The sequence below is a fragment of the Gopherus evgoodei genome, chromosome 5 (assembly GCF_007399415.2).
Source record: "Gopherus evgoodei ecotype Sinaloan lineage chromosome 5, rGopEvg1_v1.p, whole genome shotgun sequence".
In the NCBI taxonomy this organism is placed as follows: Eukaryota; Metazoa; Chordata; order Testudines; family Testudinidae; genus Gopherus; species Gopherus evgoodei.
The window spans coordinates 143,975-160,599 of NC_044326.1; the positions used below are offsets into that span (position 1 = coordinate 143,975).

The window sequence follows — 16,625 nt, forward strand, 5'->3', positions numbered from 1 at the left end:
GGCTCTGGGGGGTCCTGGGCTGGGAGCGGGGGGGCCGGGCTCTGGGGGGGCCCTGGGCTGGGAGCGGGGGGGGTGGGCAGCACTGGGCTGGGAGCGGGGGGGCCGGGCTCTGGGGGGGCCCAGGGCTGGGAGCGGGGGGGGCCGGGCTCTAGGCTGGGAGCGGGGGGGGGTGGGCAGCACTGGGCTGGGAGCGGGGGGGCCGGGCTCTAGGCTGGGAGCGGGGGGGCCGGGCTCTGGGGGGCACTGGGGTGCGATCCTTATGGGGGAGGTGGTGGATCTGCAGGCAGGTGCTGGGGGGGGGTTGGGGGCAGCACTGGCAGGTCCTGCTGGGGCCGGGGCAGCGCTGAGGGCTGCGGGAGCGGGAGGGGGAGGGAGAAGGGCCGAGGGGTGGGGCCAGGCTGTTGCCCCTTTAAGAGGCGGTCCGGCGCCCCGGGCGGGGCGGCCCCGGTGGGCGGAGCTCTGTGTGTCACGTGGGCGGGCGGCGGCTCCCGCGGGTCTCCTTTGTTCGCGGCGGGGGCGGGGCCTGGCCGCTGATTGGCGGCGGGCGGGGGGATAACGGGCCGCGCGGGGCGGGGCGGGGAGCGGCCCGGCCGGGGCCCCATGGGCCGGAGCCGGAGCCGGAGCCGCCGCGCGGGACAGGGGCGCGCCCGGAGGCCGAGCCGGGGCCGTGAGCGGCCCGAGCCGCCCCGAGACCCCCAGGCAAGTGAGGGGCGCGGGGCGGGGCCTTGGGGGGGCAGGCGGGAGGCCCGGGCCGGAGCCCGCCCCCGGCCGAGCCTAGAACCTGCTCCCGTCCCCCCCCCGGTCCGGGAGCTCCGGGCATGGACCCCCCCGAGCCCGCCGCGCCCCGTCCCCTTCCCCCGGAGCTCCGGGCATGGACCCCCCCGGAGCCCGCCGCGCCCCGTCCCCTTCCCCCGGAGCTCCGGGCATGGACCCCCCCGGAGCCCGCCGCGCCCCGTCCCTTTCCCCCGGAGCTCCGGGCATGGACCCCCCCGGAGCCCGCCCCTCCACCGGTCCCGGAGCTCCGGGCATGGACCCCCCCGAGCCCGCCGCGCCCCGTCCCCTTCCCCCGGAGCTCCGGGCATGGACCCCCCCTCGGCGCCCGCCGCGCCCCGTCCCCTTCCCCCGGAGCTCCGGGCATGGACCCCCCCGGAGCCCGCCGCGCCCCGTCCCTTTCCCCCGGAGCTACGGGCATGGACCCCCCCATAGCCCGCCCCTCCACCGGTCCGGGAGCTCCGGCCATGCACCCCCCCGGAGCCCGCCGCGCCCCGTCCCCTTCCCCCGGAGCTCCGGGCATGGACCCCCCCGGAGCCCGCCGAGCCCCGTCCCTTTCCCCCGGAGCTCCGGGCATGCACCCCCCCATAGCCCGCCCCTCCACCGGTCCGGGAGCTCCCGCCATGGACCCTCCCGCCCCTGCCCCCGGGCCGAGCGTTCCAGGCATGGGCCCCTCCGGAGCCATCTCCCCGGGCTGGGCCCCCCGGCCGAAACCCGATTCCCCTCCCCGGAGCCTGCCCCTCCCCTCGGGCTGTGCCCCTTCCCTGGAGCCGCCTCCTTCTGGGCTCGGAGTTCCAGGCATGTCTCCCCCCCCCCCCCCCAGCCCTCTCCTCGGGCTGTGCCCCCTGGCCGGAGCCTGCGCCCCCCGGAGCCTAGTTCCCGTCAGAACCCCCTCCCCTACCCCTGGGCTGGGAGCTTCGGGCATGGACCCCCCCCAGAGCCTGCCCCCTTTTCCTGGGCCGAACCCCAGCTGGTCCGGGAGCTCCTGCTGGCTCTTGGCCGCTGCTTTGGGGGACTAGCCAGCAATTGTGACAGATCCGAGCACTTTTTTTCTTGGGGGGGGGGTATGGCTCCCCTTCTCGGACAAAGCCCCTAGTACCAGGGTTCCGGGTCACCCTGCTGGGTGGTGCCCCTGAGCGCCTGGGTCCCAGCGGGCTCCCCAGGGAGCTCCAGGGCTGCAAGCTCCTTTCCAGCAGCTGCCCAGTCTATTAGTGGCAGACCCCGGCTGAGGCGCTGGCCTGGGAGCAGGGTCTTGGCTGGGGGCTTGTGTGTCTCCCCTGCTGGGGCCATGCCCCTCCCTGTGCCCCATACGCTGTGCAATGACTCCCTTGCCTGCTGTTCCTGCCCAGCTGTGCCCTGATGGATATTGATCTGGACTATGAGAGACCCAATGTCGAGACCATTAAATGTGTGGTTGTCGGGGATAACGCCGTGGGCAAGACACGCCTCATCTGTGCCAGGGCCTGCAATGCCACCCTCACCCAGTACCAGCTGCTGGCCACCCATGTGCCGACCGTCTGGGCCATCGACCAGTATCGCGTGTGCCAGGAGGTGAGAGCAGAGCGGGGATGGGCCCGTGCCATGGGTGAGACCCCTCCCGAAGGCCCCTGGGTGGTACCATGGGTAGCACAAGGCCCCCTTGAGGTGTGAAAGCCTGAGTGGAGGAGAGGGGGAGCTGAGGTGCTGTGTGGGGGTTCAGGGGCCGTGGTAGAGCGGGAAGCTGGCTAGGGGATGGAGACCCACCTGAGCTGTCCTGCTGTGCTTTCCCTGGGCAGGTGCTGGAGCGCTCCCGGGACGTGGTGGACGAAGTCAGCGTGTCTCTGCGGCTCTGGGACACCTTTGGGGACCACCACAAGGACAGGCGCTTTGCCTACGGCAGGTGAGAGCCTGGCGGCTTTGGGGGTCCCTGCTCCTGGCTGTCCCCCCTCAGCCTGGTTCCTGGGGGCATTGTGTGTGGTGCTGCAGAGTCCCCACTGGCCTCCAGCCCAGGGCCGTGCTGCCTGCACCCCCAGCTGGCCTCACTCCCATTCTGTTCAGCCTCCCATATCTCCCCTGGGCCTGGAAGGTGGAGGGGCCCTGAGCTTCCACCCCTCTGCTTCCTGGTGGGGAGAGCATTGCTGGAAGGGGGCATGACTCCTCCATTGCTAACAAGTTCAGGGCCTGAGGCTCCCATGTCCCAGCTGCTGTGGGGGGGGCACTGACCTGCTGCTTGACTCTGCCTGGAGCTGGGCACGTGATTCTTCTCTTCTCCTCTCCCTTCCCCCTTCTCTCTGGTGGGGGCTCCCCTCAGAAGCTGCTCAGACAGCTGAAACCCTCAGGGGAGGGGACTGGCCCCCCCAACGGGGGGTGGGAGTGTCTGGTTTCAGCCCCCCAGGGAGGTGGCAGTCTCAGGTAACAGCAGCAGGGAGGGGGAGGCCTTCCCATCCAGCAAAGGGGGTGGCTGGTCAAGGGGGTCTCCTGGGGACATTGGCTGGAAAAGCCCCTTGGCCGCTTTGGGGAACACACCTGGCCCCACATGCATGAGCCCAATGTGTGCAGTGGGGGGCCTGGCTGCTGAAAGCTGGGGGGGCTGCCAGCTCACCGGCCATGCTGATCCTCCCCTCCCTTGTGCCTAGGGGTCTGAGTTGGGGCCGTTCTGCTGGGTGCTGTACGACACAACGGGCAGGCCCTGCCCCAGGGGCTAGCAGTCCCTTGCGGGCCGGGGGGAGGGATATCTTGTGTTCAGCCTCAAGTGGCTGGGCCCTTGAGCCTGAATCCCCAGGCCGAGCTGAGGAGCCTGGCACAGCCCATGCCCACGTATTCCTGTCCCAAGGGAGGCTGGCTAGAGCTGTCCTGGCTAGTGTGAAGTGCATAGGGGATGAGGCAATTCCCTGGCCAGTTCTGCCATCCTGCCAGGCACCGACGGGCCACCCAGCCCCTCTCTGGGGATGTTTCCTGTCTCGCTCTAGCCTGGCTCCACACCCTCCTGGGCTGAGCCAGACAGGCCTGGTCCCTTGCCTCCTCCCAGGTCCCCCTGCTTTCCTACAGCTGCTTGGAGCGCTCTCCCCTCTGGTGGCAAGGGGCTGGGGCTGGGCCCAGGGCCACCCGGGGGGCAAGTGGGGCAATTTGCCCTGGGCCTCGCAGGGGCCCCCACAAGAGTTTTTCAGGGCCCCTGGAGTGGGGTCCTTCACTCGCTCCAGGGTCCCCAGAAAACTTTCACGGGGCCAGGGCGCCCGGAGCTGCTTCTGCTCTGGGGCAGAAGGACCCCCTGCTGCTGAATTACTGCCAAAGCAGGGGGGACCCCACCACCAAAGACCCAAGGCCTCCTGAATCCTCTGCTCATCCCTGGCTGGGCCCAGGCCCCACCACGGCGCAGGCCCTGTCTCAGGAGAGGCTGCACTCTCTGCAGGGGTTTCCTGTGTGTGCTTCACCCTGCGGAGCCTGGCCACGCTGGGTCACAGCTCTGCAGCCAGCTCGCTGACTTGGCCCCTCGCTGTGTCATGGGGCAGGGGTGGGGTCTGCTCCCTCCCTGCTGGGCACCGCTCCTGCCTTGGCTGGGTTCCTGTGGCGGCGGGCAGGCGGGAGCCACTCGGTCTGTGATGTGGGCCTCAGTCCAAGTGTGTGTCCCGGTCACGTCTCAGGGAGGCACCGCTAAAACAAACAGGGCCCAGGAGTGGCTCAGGCTGCTCCCTGCCTCCTAACAAGGGCCCTGGGACAGCAGGGCTCCCAATGGCGTCCTGCACTGCATTCCAGTTGTGCCACCTGTCCCACCCAGGTGGGAGCCTGTCTGCCCACAGCCAGCGCACCCCTAGCTGAACCCCAGCGACACTTGGGAGACAGGGCTGCTACTGGCTGGGGAGCATGGCAAGGATCCCGTATGTAGTGTCTGCTAGTGGGCAGGAAAGGTGGTCCCGCAGGAATAGACCCCTCCCATTCCAGTCCAAGCACTTCACAGGAAGGGTTGCCTGGCACTGGAATGCAGCCACCTCTGGCATGGAGCGTGGCAGCTGTCTAACAGCTGCGCAGGAAGGAGACTCTCCCAGCTAGCTGAAGCGGCAGGGGAAGTTCAGGGGAGTAAATGGCTAAACTGAAAAGAGGCACTAGCAGTGACCAGAGGGGCTGGGACCCTGGACTCCTGGGTTCTTGTCCGAGTTTTGACTCGCTGTGATCCTGGGTGAGCTGGTGTCAGAGTACTGGGGCACCTTACAACCTCTGCACGGGACGGCACCTCCAGCCACGCGGTGCCCCTTGCACTTGAGGGGTGAGCCCCCCATGAGCCCCCACCTGCCACAGCTGGGTTTTCCTCCCTCCCATGTGCTGGTCTGGCCTGGCTCTGCTTAGCCTCTCACATGGGCTGGCGGGGGGCAGTCTAGGGATGGCCCCAGGCCCCATCCCCTTGCTCGGAAGGCGGCTGTAGGGGTGCCTGTGTTGTGGGACTGCTCCCCTTCACCCTTCCTGCCCTGTGGCACTCTGCTCCTGGGGTGTCTGCTAGCAGCGCCTGGCCCTGGTGCTGAACATCTCTCCCCAGGCACAGCCTAGGGCGGGCAGCGTGTGCCGCAGGCCTCACAGAGAAGGGGCCATGGGCTCTGGGCTGGTTCAGGGCCAGAGCACCCCCTTGGGGAGAGGCCCAGTCACATGCTGAACCGGTGGCTGCTGGAGCCCAGCCAGAAGCAGCTGCCTGCCCCAGTGCTAATGATGGGGAATCCCCTGCCCTTCTGCTGCTGCCCAGGGGCTGGCAGTGTGAGCTGTGTCGCTGGGGCTGCTCTTGTCCCCAGCCGGGTTCAGGCTCTGTGGCCCGTGAGGGCTTTGCCCCGGCTCGGCCAGCATCTGCTCTTCTGGCTTGCACAGGATCCTCCCCACCATTCCCAGCAGCTGTCCCCCTGGCTTGGGGAGGGCTGGGCTCCTGTTCGGGGTTTGCATGGGCTCTGCTGGCTTTCACATGTGCTGCTAGTGAGGGGGCGCCCTGCACTCCTGAAATAGCTGCCACCTGAGTGCCCCACGCTGGGCTGCTGCAGTAACCTTTGTACCTAGAGATTTGGGGCTGTGTGGGGCCATGAGCCAGACCTCTCCCCCCCATTCCATGGCTTCTTGGCAGACATGACTGTGGTGCCCAGCTGTCAGGAGACTGGGGGCCTCGTGAAGTGCTCGTGCCATAGCACTGGGGGCTCCAGAAGTCTGATGGGGCAGGATAGGGCCCTTCAGTCTGTCCCCTCAAGGATCTGCCCCCTCCTTGGCTGGGTGCCTCCTTGAGGGCTGGTGGGCATGGGGGGTCCCCTGAGCTCCTGGGCTCTGTTAGTGCCTGGGCAGCTCTGCTGGGGGAGCCTGGCTGCTAGATCCCTTGGGTGCAGTGCAGAGGGTGAAGTAGGGCCCGTGTAGGCAAGAGGCCGGGCGGGGGTGTGTGGCATCAGTCTGAGCTGGGAGCTTGCTGTGCTGCTCTGTGCCCTAAGGCAGCAGTCTCCTTTGGTGGGACTAACAGGTCTGGAGCTCCCCCGTCTTCCCCTCCCGCCTGCAGGTCAGATGTCGTGGTTCTCTGCTTCTCCCTGGCGAACCCCAACTCCCTGCGCCATGTGAAGACCATGTGGTACCCGGAAATCAAACACTTCTGCCCACGGACACCCATTGTGCTGGTAGGGTGCCAGCTGGACCTACGCTATGCTGACCTGGAGGCAGTCAACCGTGCCCGGCGTCCGCTGGCCAAGTAAGGGTGCCCCCTGCCCTGACCAGGGCACAAAGGACATAAGGGTGCCCCCCCGCCTGGGGCCCCCAGAACTGAATGCCAGGTACAGGCAGCTGCAGGGGTGAGGCTGCTTGCAGCCCCATTGCATCCCTGAGTGCCAGCTGCCTGCACCTTGTGCTCAGCCCTGGGTCTGGTACAGACACCGCATGGGGCTGTGGGCGGGGAGGATGGCACTGCTGCCTGTAGGCTCTGAGTGGGAGCAGGGTGTCCGAGACCCATGCCTTGCTCAGCAGATCGTTGGCATCCCCTGTCTCGCTCGGGGCTCTTGCGGGCAGAAAGTGCTGGCTCCTTGGTGTGTGCCCAGCCTAGGTGGGCAGAGTGGCTCCCTCCAGCCCTGACACTGGGCTGTCTGTCCCCTAGCCGAGGGCTCCCTGCTGACCTGCCAGCTCCTCTCCCTTGCCAGGCCCATCAGACCCACGGACATCCTGCCACCCGAGCGGGGCCACGAGGTGGCCAAGGACCTGGGAGTGCCGTACTACGAGACTAGCGTAGTGGCGCAGTTTGGCGTCAAGGATGTCTTCGACAATGCCATCCGTGCCGCCCTCATCTCCCGCCGCCACCTGCAGTTCTGGAAGTCCCACCTGAAGAAGATGCAGAGGCCCTTGCTGCAGGCACCCTTCCTGCCCCCCAAGCCACCCCCGCCTGTCATCCACATCCCAGACCCCACCACCAGCGGTGGCCAGGGCCCTGCTGCCCTCTTCTGCACCCCCCTCTGTGCTGATGTGGTCTTCCAGCTGCAGGGGGGACACAGTGTCTTCGCCCATCGTGTCTACCTGGCCACGTCCTGCTCCAAGTTCTACGACCTCTTCACTCTGGCAGGGTCGGCGAGCCAGGCCCAGGAGCCCTGTGGTGTGGAGCGACGGGCGGCCAAGGAGCCGGCTGCCAGGACTAAGAGCCTGGAGATGGAGAAGACCCTCCTGGGCGATGGGGCCCAGGCCCCTCTCAGGACTTCGCAGAGTGACGATCCCCTGCGGCTGGTGCAGGGCGAGGGCCAGCAGCTCTCAGGGGCCGGGGGCCAGGAGCTGTCGGGCTGGGGACGGGGCTTTGTCAGCATACAGCTGGGGTTGGTTCAGGACCCCGTGACCCAGCAGGAGAGGCAGATGATGGTGGTGTACATGGACTGCCTGATCCAGCCGGGGCCCTTCCGCGCGGTGCTGGAATATCTGTACACGGGCCACCTGGACCAGGGCCGCGCAGACCTCATGCAGGTGGCCACCATCGCCGAGCTGCTGGAGGTCTTCGACCTGCGCATGATGGTGGCCAACGTGCTGAACAAGGAGAGTTTCATGAACCAGGAGATCACCAAAGCCTTCCACGTGCGCCGTGCCAACCGCGTCAAGGAGTGCCTGGGCAAGGGCGTCTTTGCGGGTATGGGCGGGGCCTGGGGCCTCTTCTAGCCTCCAGGGGCGTGGAAAGGGGGGCTGGGGAGCAATAGGGAGCAGGGAAGGGGGGTCGGTGGGGGGGGCGCGCTCTCCCCGGTGCTGCAGGGAGCAGGGCAGGGGGGTCGGTGGGGGGCGGGCTCTCCCCCGTGCTGCAGGGGGCAGGGCAGGGGGGTCGGTGGGGGGCGCGCTCTCCCCGGTGCTGCAGGGGGCAGGGCTGGGGGGTCAGTGGGGGGGGCGGGCTCTCCCCCGTGCTGCAGGGAGCAGGGCAGGGGGGTCGGTGGGGGGCGCGCTCTCCCCGGTGCTGCAGGGGGCAGGGCAGGGGGGTCGGTGGGGGGTGGGCTCTCCCCGGTGCTGCAGGGGGCAGGGCAGGGGGGTCGGTGGGGGGCGCGCTCTCCCCGGTGCTGCTGGCCCCTGTGCAGTGCTCCTGGATGCAGTTTAAAATTGGGCCCTTCCCCTGCATGTCCATGTCCTGGGGTACCCTGCCCAGTCCTCTGGGGGGGGCCTGATCGGCCCCAGCTGGGTGATTCCGGTCTGCTGGCCCCTGCAGTTTCTGGTGGATGTGGCATTCCCCTTCCCGTGCCAGGCTGCCTGGTTGTGTGGCGCTGCTCAGCACTGGCGTGTCGTTCCCCAGGGTGGCTGTAGTCACGTGGCACCCTCTGCCCAGCACGAGGAGCAGGGCTGGGGCCAGGCCATACTGACTCCCTGCCCGCTCTGCCCTCCTAGACGTTGTGTTCCTGGTGGACGATGGGTCGGTGCCGGCCCACAAGCCGCTGCTCATCGCAGGCTGTGACTGGATGGTGGCCATGTTCTGTGGCAACTTTCGGGAGAGCTATGCCTCTGAGGTAAGGGGGGCGGGGGGCTGCGCTGGGTGGGCTTGGGGAATGTGGAGGGAGGGTAAGGGGGAGATGAGGGATCCCTGGGAGTGGGGGATCATGGGAGCAAAGGGCAGGGCTGGGGGAGGGAGCTCCCCAGGATCCAAGTGGGGAGCAGGGTGGGGAAGAGGTGGTTCCTCCCCCAGCAGGTGAGGGGCTTGGGACTGGTGGGAAGAACTGAGGGGCAAGGAAGGGAGCTGGACAGAGCTCTGGAGAGGGGCTGCTCCCAGCTCAGCCTGGTGGTGAAGCTGCTGCTGCCTGCTCCCTCCTCCGACCTGGCCCAGGGTGCTCCCCCCCCATGCCTCCTGGGGGCCAGAGCCCTTGGGCAGCTGTCCCTTAGCGTGAATAGCACCTGGAGGGGGGCGGGAGGCATGTGATCTGAAGGTTCCCTTCGCCTGCCAACGGAGCAGAGCGGCTGCAGCGTGTCGTCGGAGATAAATTGGGAATCTCAAAAGTAAAAAGGTCAGGGGGGGGGCAGGGAGAGGCAGGGGATCATGTGGCAGGGTGTGGGTGCCAGGGCCAGACCCCTGCACAGGGCCACCACCTCCTCTCATTGCTCCCTCCTGATCCAGCCTGCTCCTAGCCCCACTCAGGAGAGGTCCAGCACGCACTTGGGGGTGATTTCTGGCTCTGACCCCATGAGCTGCGATTTCCTGGTAGATTATTGGCTGGCTCTGCTGGTTTTACCGTTGGGTTTGGGGGATTACAACCAACTTGTTCCCAGCAGACGGGCCTGTGAATGGGGGAATAGCTGCGAGCATCAGCAGAGTTGCGGGGGTGGGCTGGGCTGGCTGGGGGAGTGCAGGGGGACGCCTGTTCCTGAAGGGGGGAGGTTGTTGGGGGTGAGTTCCTTAGGTTCCCCTTGTCACCCCCAGGTCTCCCTGCCTGGCACCAAGTGCGCCTGCCTGCGCGCTGTCCTGGAGTTCCTCTACACCGGGCATTTCGTCCCCACTCCCGACCTGGATGCCATGGAACTCCTGGTCTTAACCAACCGCCTGTGTCTGCCCCGGCTGCAGGCGCTTACAGGTGAGGCTCGGTGTGGTGCCTGGCTTGAGGCCTCCTCTGAGCTAACGAGGCTGGCGAGCGCGGCAGGTCGACGTGTCTCTGGAGCGTCACTAACACGTAACTGTTCTGTAAGGGCCCCGGGAGCAGTGCTCGCCCCTTCATGCAGCCTGAGCCGGGGGGCAGCTGCTTCCCCCCCACCCTGCCCAGCGAGGCCATTGGTCCCGCTACAAACAGGACAGTTCTTGTGAGAGGCTCGTCCCCACTGGTGCCAAGACAGAACCACACGTGGCTTTGTCTGGCATTGGACGGGACAAAGAACACCCTGGTCCACCCGTGCAGGTGGGGTCCTGGGGGGTGGGGTCAGCTGGTATTGTGGGAGTGCACGAGGGCCCCCCCCACCCCATGCGTGCAGGGCTCAGCCTGGGACCCTCACCGTCCCCGTCTCTGCCCTCCCAGAGCAGTATGCGGTGGACGAGCTGCTCCGAGCCTACGTGCAGCAGGTGGAGATCGACGAGCAGGTGATCATCTACCTGGAGATGACTCAGGTACGGGGAGGGTGGGGCGGGCCAGGCCTCAGGGTGTCTGAGCTGTGGCTTCTGCTCAGATTAGGGTGGTTCCAGTGAAAACGTGAGCGGCTGTCCGGGGTCATAGCAATGGTCCAGCTGGCCAGTAGCCAGTCTCCAATGGTGGCCAGTGCCAGATGCTTCTGCCAGCTGGTGGTTTTGGGGCATCTGGAGCATGGGGCTGCATCCCTGCCCGTTGTCTGTCTCTCTGTGCTCCGAGGGGGGGCTGGTGGAGCCTACAGCTCTCAGCGTGCCATTCTCCATCCAGGTCTGCTGTGACTGCTGCCCAGTGCCCTCTGTCCACTGCCAGGCTCCCGCTGCCTGGCTGCGCTGCATGCTGGGACATGGAGCCCCATGGCCTCTTCCCTGGGGCCCCTGGCGTGTTACCAGCCTGCCCCTTGGTTTGGTGCGCAGAGCTGCAGCCAGGAGGCTGCTGCAGGATGCCACGAGGGCGAGGCTGCACAGATCCTTTGGGGGTCACTGGAGACCAAGCCCAGAGCCTGCAGGACACTGGGGGGGTCTGGGGCCCCCCTGCCTTGCTGTCAGGCTGCTGCTCTCTTGCAGTTCCACAATGCCCAGCAGCTGGCAGCATGGTGCCTGCACTACATCTGCACCAACTACAACAGCGTCTGCCGCCGCTTCCCCAGGGAGATGAAGTACATGGCGCCAGGTAGGGGCTGCGGGGGTGTGTGTGTGTGACAGCCCGGGGGTGCTGTGGGGAATAGGCCAGGGGCTCGGGCTCCCTCTCGCTGCCTGCAGGGGGCAGGCTGGCATGGCAGGAGTGCCTGGTCCCCTGCTCCTGAGCAGAGCCCCACCTCGGTTTCCCAGCCTGGCACTGTGCTCTGAGGGGAGAGGGTGGGGCCCTGCCCCCAGCCTGGCTGTTCCTCCTTCCCCAAGTGGCCTGCATGAAAGTCATGAGGGAACTGGGCTTGTTTAGTCTGCAGAAGAGAAGAGTGAGGGGGGATTTGATAGCTGCTTTCAGCTACCTGAAGGGGGGTTCCAAAGAGGATGGAGCTTGGCTGTTCTCAGAGGGGGCAGATGACAGAACAAGGAGCAATGGTCTCAAGCTGCAGTGGGGGAGGCTAGGTTGGATATTTGGAAACACTATTTCACTGGGAGGGTGGTGAAATCTCCTTCCTTAGAGGTTTTTAAGGTCAGGCTTGACAAAGCCCTGGCTGGGATGATTTAGTTGGGGTTGGTCCTGCTTTGAGCAGGGGGTTGGACTAGATACCTCCTGAGGTCCCTTCCCACCGTAATAATCTGTGATGCCACTGTCAGGGAGTATGTGGGAACACAAGGCCCTGCACCCCCCGCTTCCTGTGATTCTCCAGGACTCTCAGCCAGCCAGTAAAGCAGAAGATTTATTTGGACGACAGGAGCATAGTCCCAGACAGGTCTTGCAGGCACAGGCAGCAGGACCCCCTTTAGTTAGGTCCATCTGGGTCCCCCAGGGAGGCTATAGCCCCGTGGGGAAACCCAAGCCCCGTCGGGGCTCCCCTCCATTTCCAAGCCAGCTCCCAAACTGAAACTCCCTCCAGCCCCTCCTTCTCTGGGCTTTGTCCCTTTCCCGGGCGTCTCCAACACCTTCAGCTGGCACCTTTGCAGAGGGGGGGCCCAGGCCATCAGTTGCTAGGAGACAGAGTGTCAGGCATTTAGGTGCACTGGCCCTTTGCTCTGCAGCAATCACACACCCTTATCCCACCACCTAGATATTAAGAACTGCCATGGGGACACTGAGGCACCAACACAGTATTCAGAGCAACATTAAGAACATTCTCAGTTTGCCACAAGCACCCAATGGCAGACGAGTGTAGCATCTCAGCTCGCCAATAGGAGCTGGAAGGTGCCAGCCTCTTCTGGGGTGGGAGGGAAAGGGAACTAAAACAGCAGGGGAAAGAGAGACACCCCCCCGCCCCAACTCCCGGAGGGCCCCTCTCTGGGCCTCTGCGTACCAGCCTGAGCCCCAGCTCCAAGCAGCCCCTCATTCTCCCTGGTTCTTGGGGAGATCCAGTCTTCAAGATCCTGCTCCCTGTGCCACATTTTGACCCCCCCAGTTCCCCATGCTCCCCAGCTCTCAGGGGCTCCCCCTCATTCTTGCTCATCCCAAAAGGAGGTGTCAATGCAGGGGGTTGGGGATATTTCGGGAGCAAACCTTCCACCATCACCACCCACCCTAGCTATCTCCAGTGCACTGGAGTGTGCATTTTAACCCCACTCCACCCCCCTGCCAAACAACCCCCCTTCCCTGGCACTGGGGAGAGGCACTTGAATATTGCAGATGCTCCGTGCTGGGGTGTGGGAGATGGGCCCTTCTGGAGCCCCCATGTCACTGCTCCCCACCTGCAGGGAGACTGTCTGTATTTCTCCAGGTCCCTCCCCCTTTCTGAGGCTCCCCAGTCACCAGGCTCCCTTCCTTGTCTCTGCCCCTGGGCTGCTGACCCGGTGTGGGAGGCAGCGGGGACTGTACCCAGGGTGCTGTTCTCCCCCAGGCTGGCCCTGGGGGAGGTGTCCCAGCCCAGGCCGGGAGCTCAGTGGCTGCAGAGCAGCTCCCCTGGCAGGAGGCAGCGCTTGGCCCATGACTTCGGGTTTGCTGGCTGGGGCTGTCTCGTGGGCTGCCAGTGGGGACTGATGCAGTTGTGGGGATGGGACCCCCTGGTACGGCCACGGGGTCCTGTGGGTGGTTGCTGTGATGTTGGGGGAGGGGGAGAGATGGGACCCTCCCCTCCCCCGGTACAGCCACGGGGTGCTGTGATGTTGGGGGAGGGGGAGAGAGATGGGACCCTCCCCTCCCCCGGTACAGCCACGGGGTGCTGTGATGTTGGGGGAGGGGGAGAGAGATGGGACCCTCCCCTCCCCCGGTACAGCCACGGGGTGCTGTGATGTTGGGGGAGGGGGAGAGAGATGGGACCCTTCCCTCCCCCCGGTACAGCCACGGGGTGCTGTGGTGTTGGGGGAGGGGGAGAGAGATGGGACCCTCCCCTCCCCCGGTACAGCCAGGGGGTGCTGTGGTGTTGGGCGACGGGGGAGAGAGATGGGACCCTTCCCTCCCCCCGGTACAGCCACGGGGTGCTGTGATGTTGGGGGAGGGGGAGAGAGATGGGACCCTCCCCTCCCCCGGTACAGCCACGGGGTGCTGTGGTGTTGGGCGACAGGGGAGAGAGATGGGACCCTCCCCTCCCCCCGGTACAGCCACGGGGTGCTGTAGTGTTGGGGGAGGGGGAGAGAGATGGGACCCTCCCCTCCCCCCGGTACAGCCACGGGGTGCTGTAGTGTTGGGGGTGGGGGAGAGAGATGGGACCCTCCCCTCCCCCCGGTACAGCCAGGGGGTGCTGTAGTGTTGGGGGAGGGGGAGAGAGATGGGACCCTCCCCTCCCCCCGGTACAGCCACGGGGTGCTGTGGTGTTGGGGGAGGGGGAGAGAGATGGGACCCTTCCCTCCCCCCGGTACAGCCACGGGGTGCTGTGGTGTTGGGGGTGGGGGAGAGAGATGGGACCCTCCCCTCCCCCCGGTACAGCCAGGGGGTGTTGTGGTGTTGGGCGACAGGGGAGAGAGATGGGACCCTCCCCTCCCCCCGGTACAGCCAGGGGGTGCTGTAGTGTTGGGGGAGGGGGAGAGAGATGGGACCCTCCCCTCCCCCCGGTACAGCCAGGGGGTGCTGTAGTGTTGGGGGAGGGGGAGAGAGATGGGACCCTCCCCTCCCCCCGGTACAGCCAGGGGGTGCTGTGATGTTGGGGGAGGGGGAGAGAGATGGGACCCTCCCCTCCCCCGGTACAGCCAGGGGGTGCTGTGATGTTGGGGGAGGGGGAGAGAGATGGGACCCTCCCCTCCCCCGGTACAGCCAGGGGGTGCTGTGGTGTTGGGGGAGGGGGAGAGAGTTGGGACCCTCCCCTCCCCCGGTACAGCCAGGGGGTGCTGTGGTGTTGGGGGAGGGGGAGAGAGATGGGACCCTCCCCTCCCCCCGGTACAGCCAGGGGGTGCTGTGGTGTTGGGGGAGGGGGAGAGAGATGGGACCCTCCCCTCCCCCCGGTACAGCCAGGGGGTGCTGTGGTGTTGGGGGTTGGGGAGAGAGATGGGACCCTCCCCTCCCCCCGGTACAGCCAGGGGGTGCTGTGGTGTTGGGGGTTGGGGAGAGAGATGGGACCCTCCCCTCCCCCCGGTACAGCCATGGGGTGCTGTGATGTTGGGGGAGGGGGAGAGAGATGGGACCCTCCCCTCCCCCGGTACAGCCAGGGGGTGCTGTGGTGTTGGGGGAGGGGGAGAGAGTTGGGACCCTCCCCTCCCCCGGTACAGCCAGGGGGTGTTGTGGTGTTGGGGGAGGGGGAGAGAGATGGGACCCTCCCCTCCCCCCGGTACAGCCAGGGGGTGTTGTGGTGTTGGGCGACAGGGGAGAGAGATGGGACCCTCCCCTCGCCCCGGTAGAGCCACGGGGTGCTGTGGTGTTGGGGGAGGGGGAGAGAGATGGGACCCTCCCCTCCCCCGGTACAGCCAGGGGGTGCTGTGGTGTTGGGGGAGGGGGAGAGAGATGGGACCCTCCCCTCCCCCGGTACAGCCAGGGGGTGCTGTAGTGTTGGCTGCTCTGCAGTGAGGCGGGGGGTCCCGGCCCCCTGCCCAGCCGGGTGGGTCAATGCTGACACCCTCCTGCCCCACAGAGAACAGGGCGCACTTCGAGCGGCACCGCTGGCCGCCCGTCTGGTACCTGAAGGAGGAGGACCTGTACCTGCGCTCGAAGAAGGAGCGGGACCTGGAGGAGCAGCTGCTGCGGAAGCAGCACGCCCGCAGCAAGTGGTGCTTCTGGCGCCCCTCGCCCCACGTCTCCTGAGCCCTGCTTGTGCCTTGCTGAGGGCAGGAGGGGCTGCCAGGCGGGCCGGGCCAGGGTAGGGCTGGCAGCTGGGTGCCTGTGTCCGTCATTCCCACTTCCATGGGCACGGCAGCACTTCCTGCTCCCAGGCAGGGCTCCTGGCCAGCTGCTCTCATGGGGCCGGGCCCCCTTTACTGGCCCCGTGGCCCACTGAGCCTAGCTCTGGCACGTTTACAGGCTCTCCTGGCCACTGCTGCCCTTAGCTTCCAGCTGTGCCTCTGCTGCAGCGTGGCAGTGCATTCCGGGGGGTGAGCAGGCCCCCAAACCCAGCAGAGCTGTGGGGTTTCCTCTTGTCTAGCAGTGTGGAGGAGTGGGGGCTGCACTCGGGCTGTGAGCATGACGCTGCTGTGCTTGGGCAGGGAGGGCACCCCTGGGTGGGGCTTGGGTCACAGCTGTCCTTGCCCTTCTCACCTGATGGTGGGGATGCTGGCAGGGTCTGAGCCCTGAGCCCACGGGGGGCCTCAGAGCAGCACTTTCCTCCCCGCAGGGTTGGGCTGCACCTCCTCTCCCCGTTCCAGGCTTCCCCTAGGCCTGAGGGCAGCAGAGCTGTGCAGGGGGTTGGATCAGGGAGCTGAGTGGAGGGGGGGGCTGGGGGCAAGGGCTTGTCCTTGGGACACTAACAGAGCAGTGAGGAGGTGGCTGAGCTGGGGGCAGGTGTGGGGTGGAGCTCTGTGTGGGGGGTGGGGTCTGAGCTTGGGGGGTGCATATGGGAGCTGGGTTTGGGCAGGAGATTTCTGGTTTTGGTAGTTGTAGGAGCTGCTCCATTTGTGCTTTGCCTGCTCTTGGGATGGGGGCAGCCTGGAGCCCCCAACCGGCCCCTTTGCTCCTCTGTGCCTTTGACACTACAAGCCTCTTCCCCAGCTCACCTGCCTTGTGAGAGGGGCTGGGTCCCTGGGCAATGGCCCCCTTCCCCCTTTTGATACACCTTGGTGCATTAAGGGAACTGCCCCGGGGTGGCAGGGCCGTGCGTGCCACGTGCACAATGGGGTTTACACTTTTCTAGGGAGCCCGGCTCCTGCCAGGCCTCGCGGAGCAGGGTTCCCACGCTGAGCCGTCCCCTCACTCCGATCGAAGGGCTGTTTGTATCTGCGTTTCTAACCACTGTGAGCCAGCCTTGCGCTGCCTGGCCTTTTTACACCTCGCAGTATTGGACTGTTTTAACCTTTTATTAAAACCTTTTGTAATGTGCCTGGGGCTGCCTCTCTGGGGGCCAGGGAGAGCGCAGGCTGTGCTGCTCGGGGAAATCCCCTCGGCTTCGCTGCGCCGCCCCGGGAGGGCCTGCGAGCAGGCTGGTGGCCCCATGCGGCCAGGGGAGAACTTGGTGTAGGGCTGCAGGTGGCTGAGAGCCCCTCCCTGGTGTGAGAGCTCAGGGCTGGGTGGGCGCTTGGCTCAGGTAAGGGGCAGGCTGGCTGTGCCCTCCAGGCCTCCTGCACTAATGCCCCCCAGCGGCGCTCACGA

The 16,625-nt window shown here is 66.5% G+C and overlaps 1 protein-coding gene across 4 annotated transcripts; it reads left to right on the plus strand.

The window, feature by feature from the left end:
- Window positions 1-630: 630 nt before the first annotated feature.
- Window positions 631-16,355, plus strand: LOC115652204 (rho-related BTB domain-containing protein 2-like). Of its 4 annotated transcripts, none has more exons than XM_030563952.1 (10): window positions 631-699; window positions 2,121-2,322; window positions 2,547-2,650; window positions 6,227-6,448; window positions 6,891-7,855; window positions 8,593-8,711; window positions 9,617-9,767; window positions 10,203-10,291; window positions 10,874-10,979; window positions 14,959-16,355. In XM_030563952.1, the coding sequence occupies exons 2-10, from the start codon at window positions 2,131-2,133 to the stop codon at window positions 15,126-15,128; spliced, it is 2,118 nt and encodes a 705-aa protein (XP_030419812.1). In that variant the 5' UTR covers window positions 631-699; window positions 2,121-2,130; the 3' UTR covers window positions 15,129-16,355. The 4 variants fall into 4 exon arrangements, with proteins under 4 accessions (XP_030419812.1, XP_030419813.1, XP_030419811.1 ...); XM_030563953.1 differs by having other exon boundaries at window positions 6,263-6,448; XM_030563951.1 differs by having other exon boundaries at window positions 6,263-6,448; window positions 10,208-10,291.
- The last annotated feature ends 270 nt before the right edge of the window (window positions 16,356-16,625 follow it).

Coding starts and splice junctions, on each gene's coding strand:
- LOC115652204 (XM_030563950.1), top strand. CDS start 2,131: ATGGATATTGATCTGGACTATGAGAGACCCAATGTCGAGACCATTAAA. Junction 2,323..2,546: donor AGTATCGCGTGTGCCAGGAG/GTGAGAGCAGAG, acceptor TTCCCTGGGCAG/GTGCTGGAGCGCTCCCGGGA. Junction 10,292..10,873: donor TCTACCTGGAGATGACTCAG/GTACGGGGAGGG, acceptor GCTCTCTTGCAG/TTCCACAATGCCCAGCAGCT.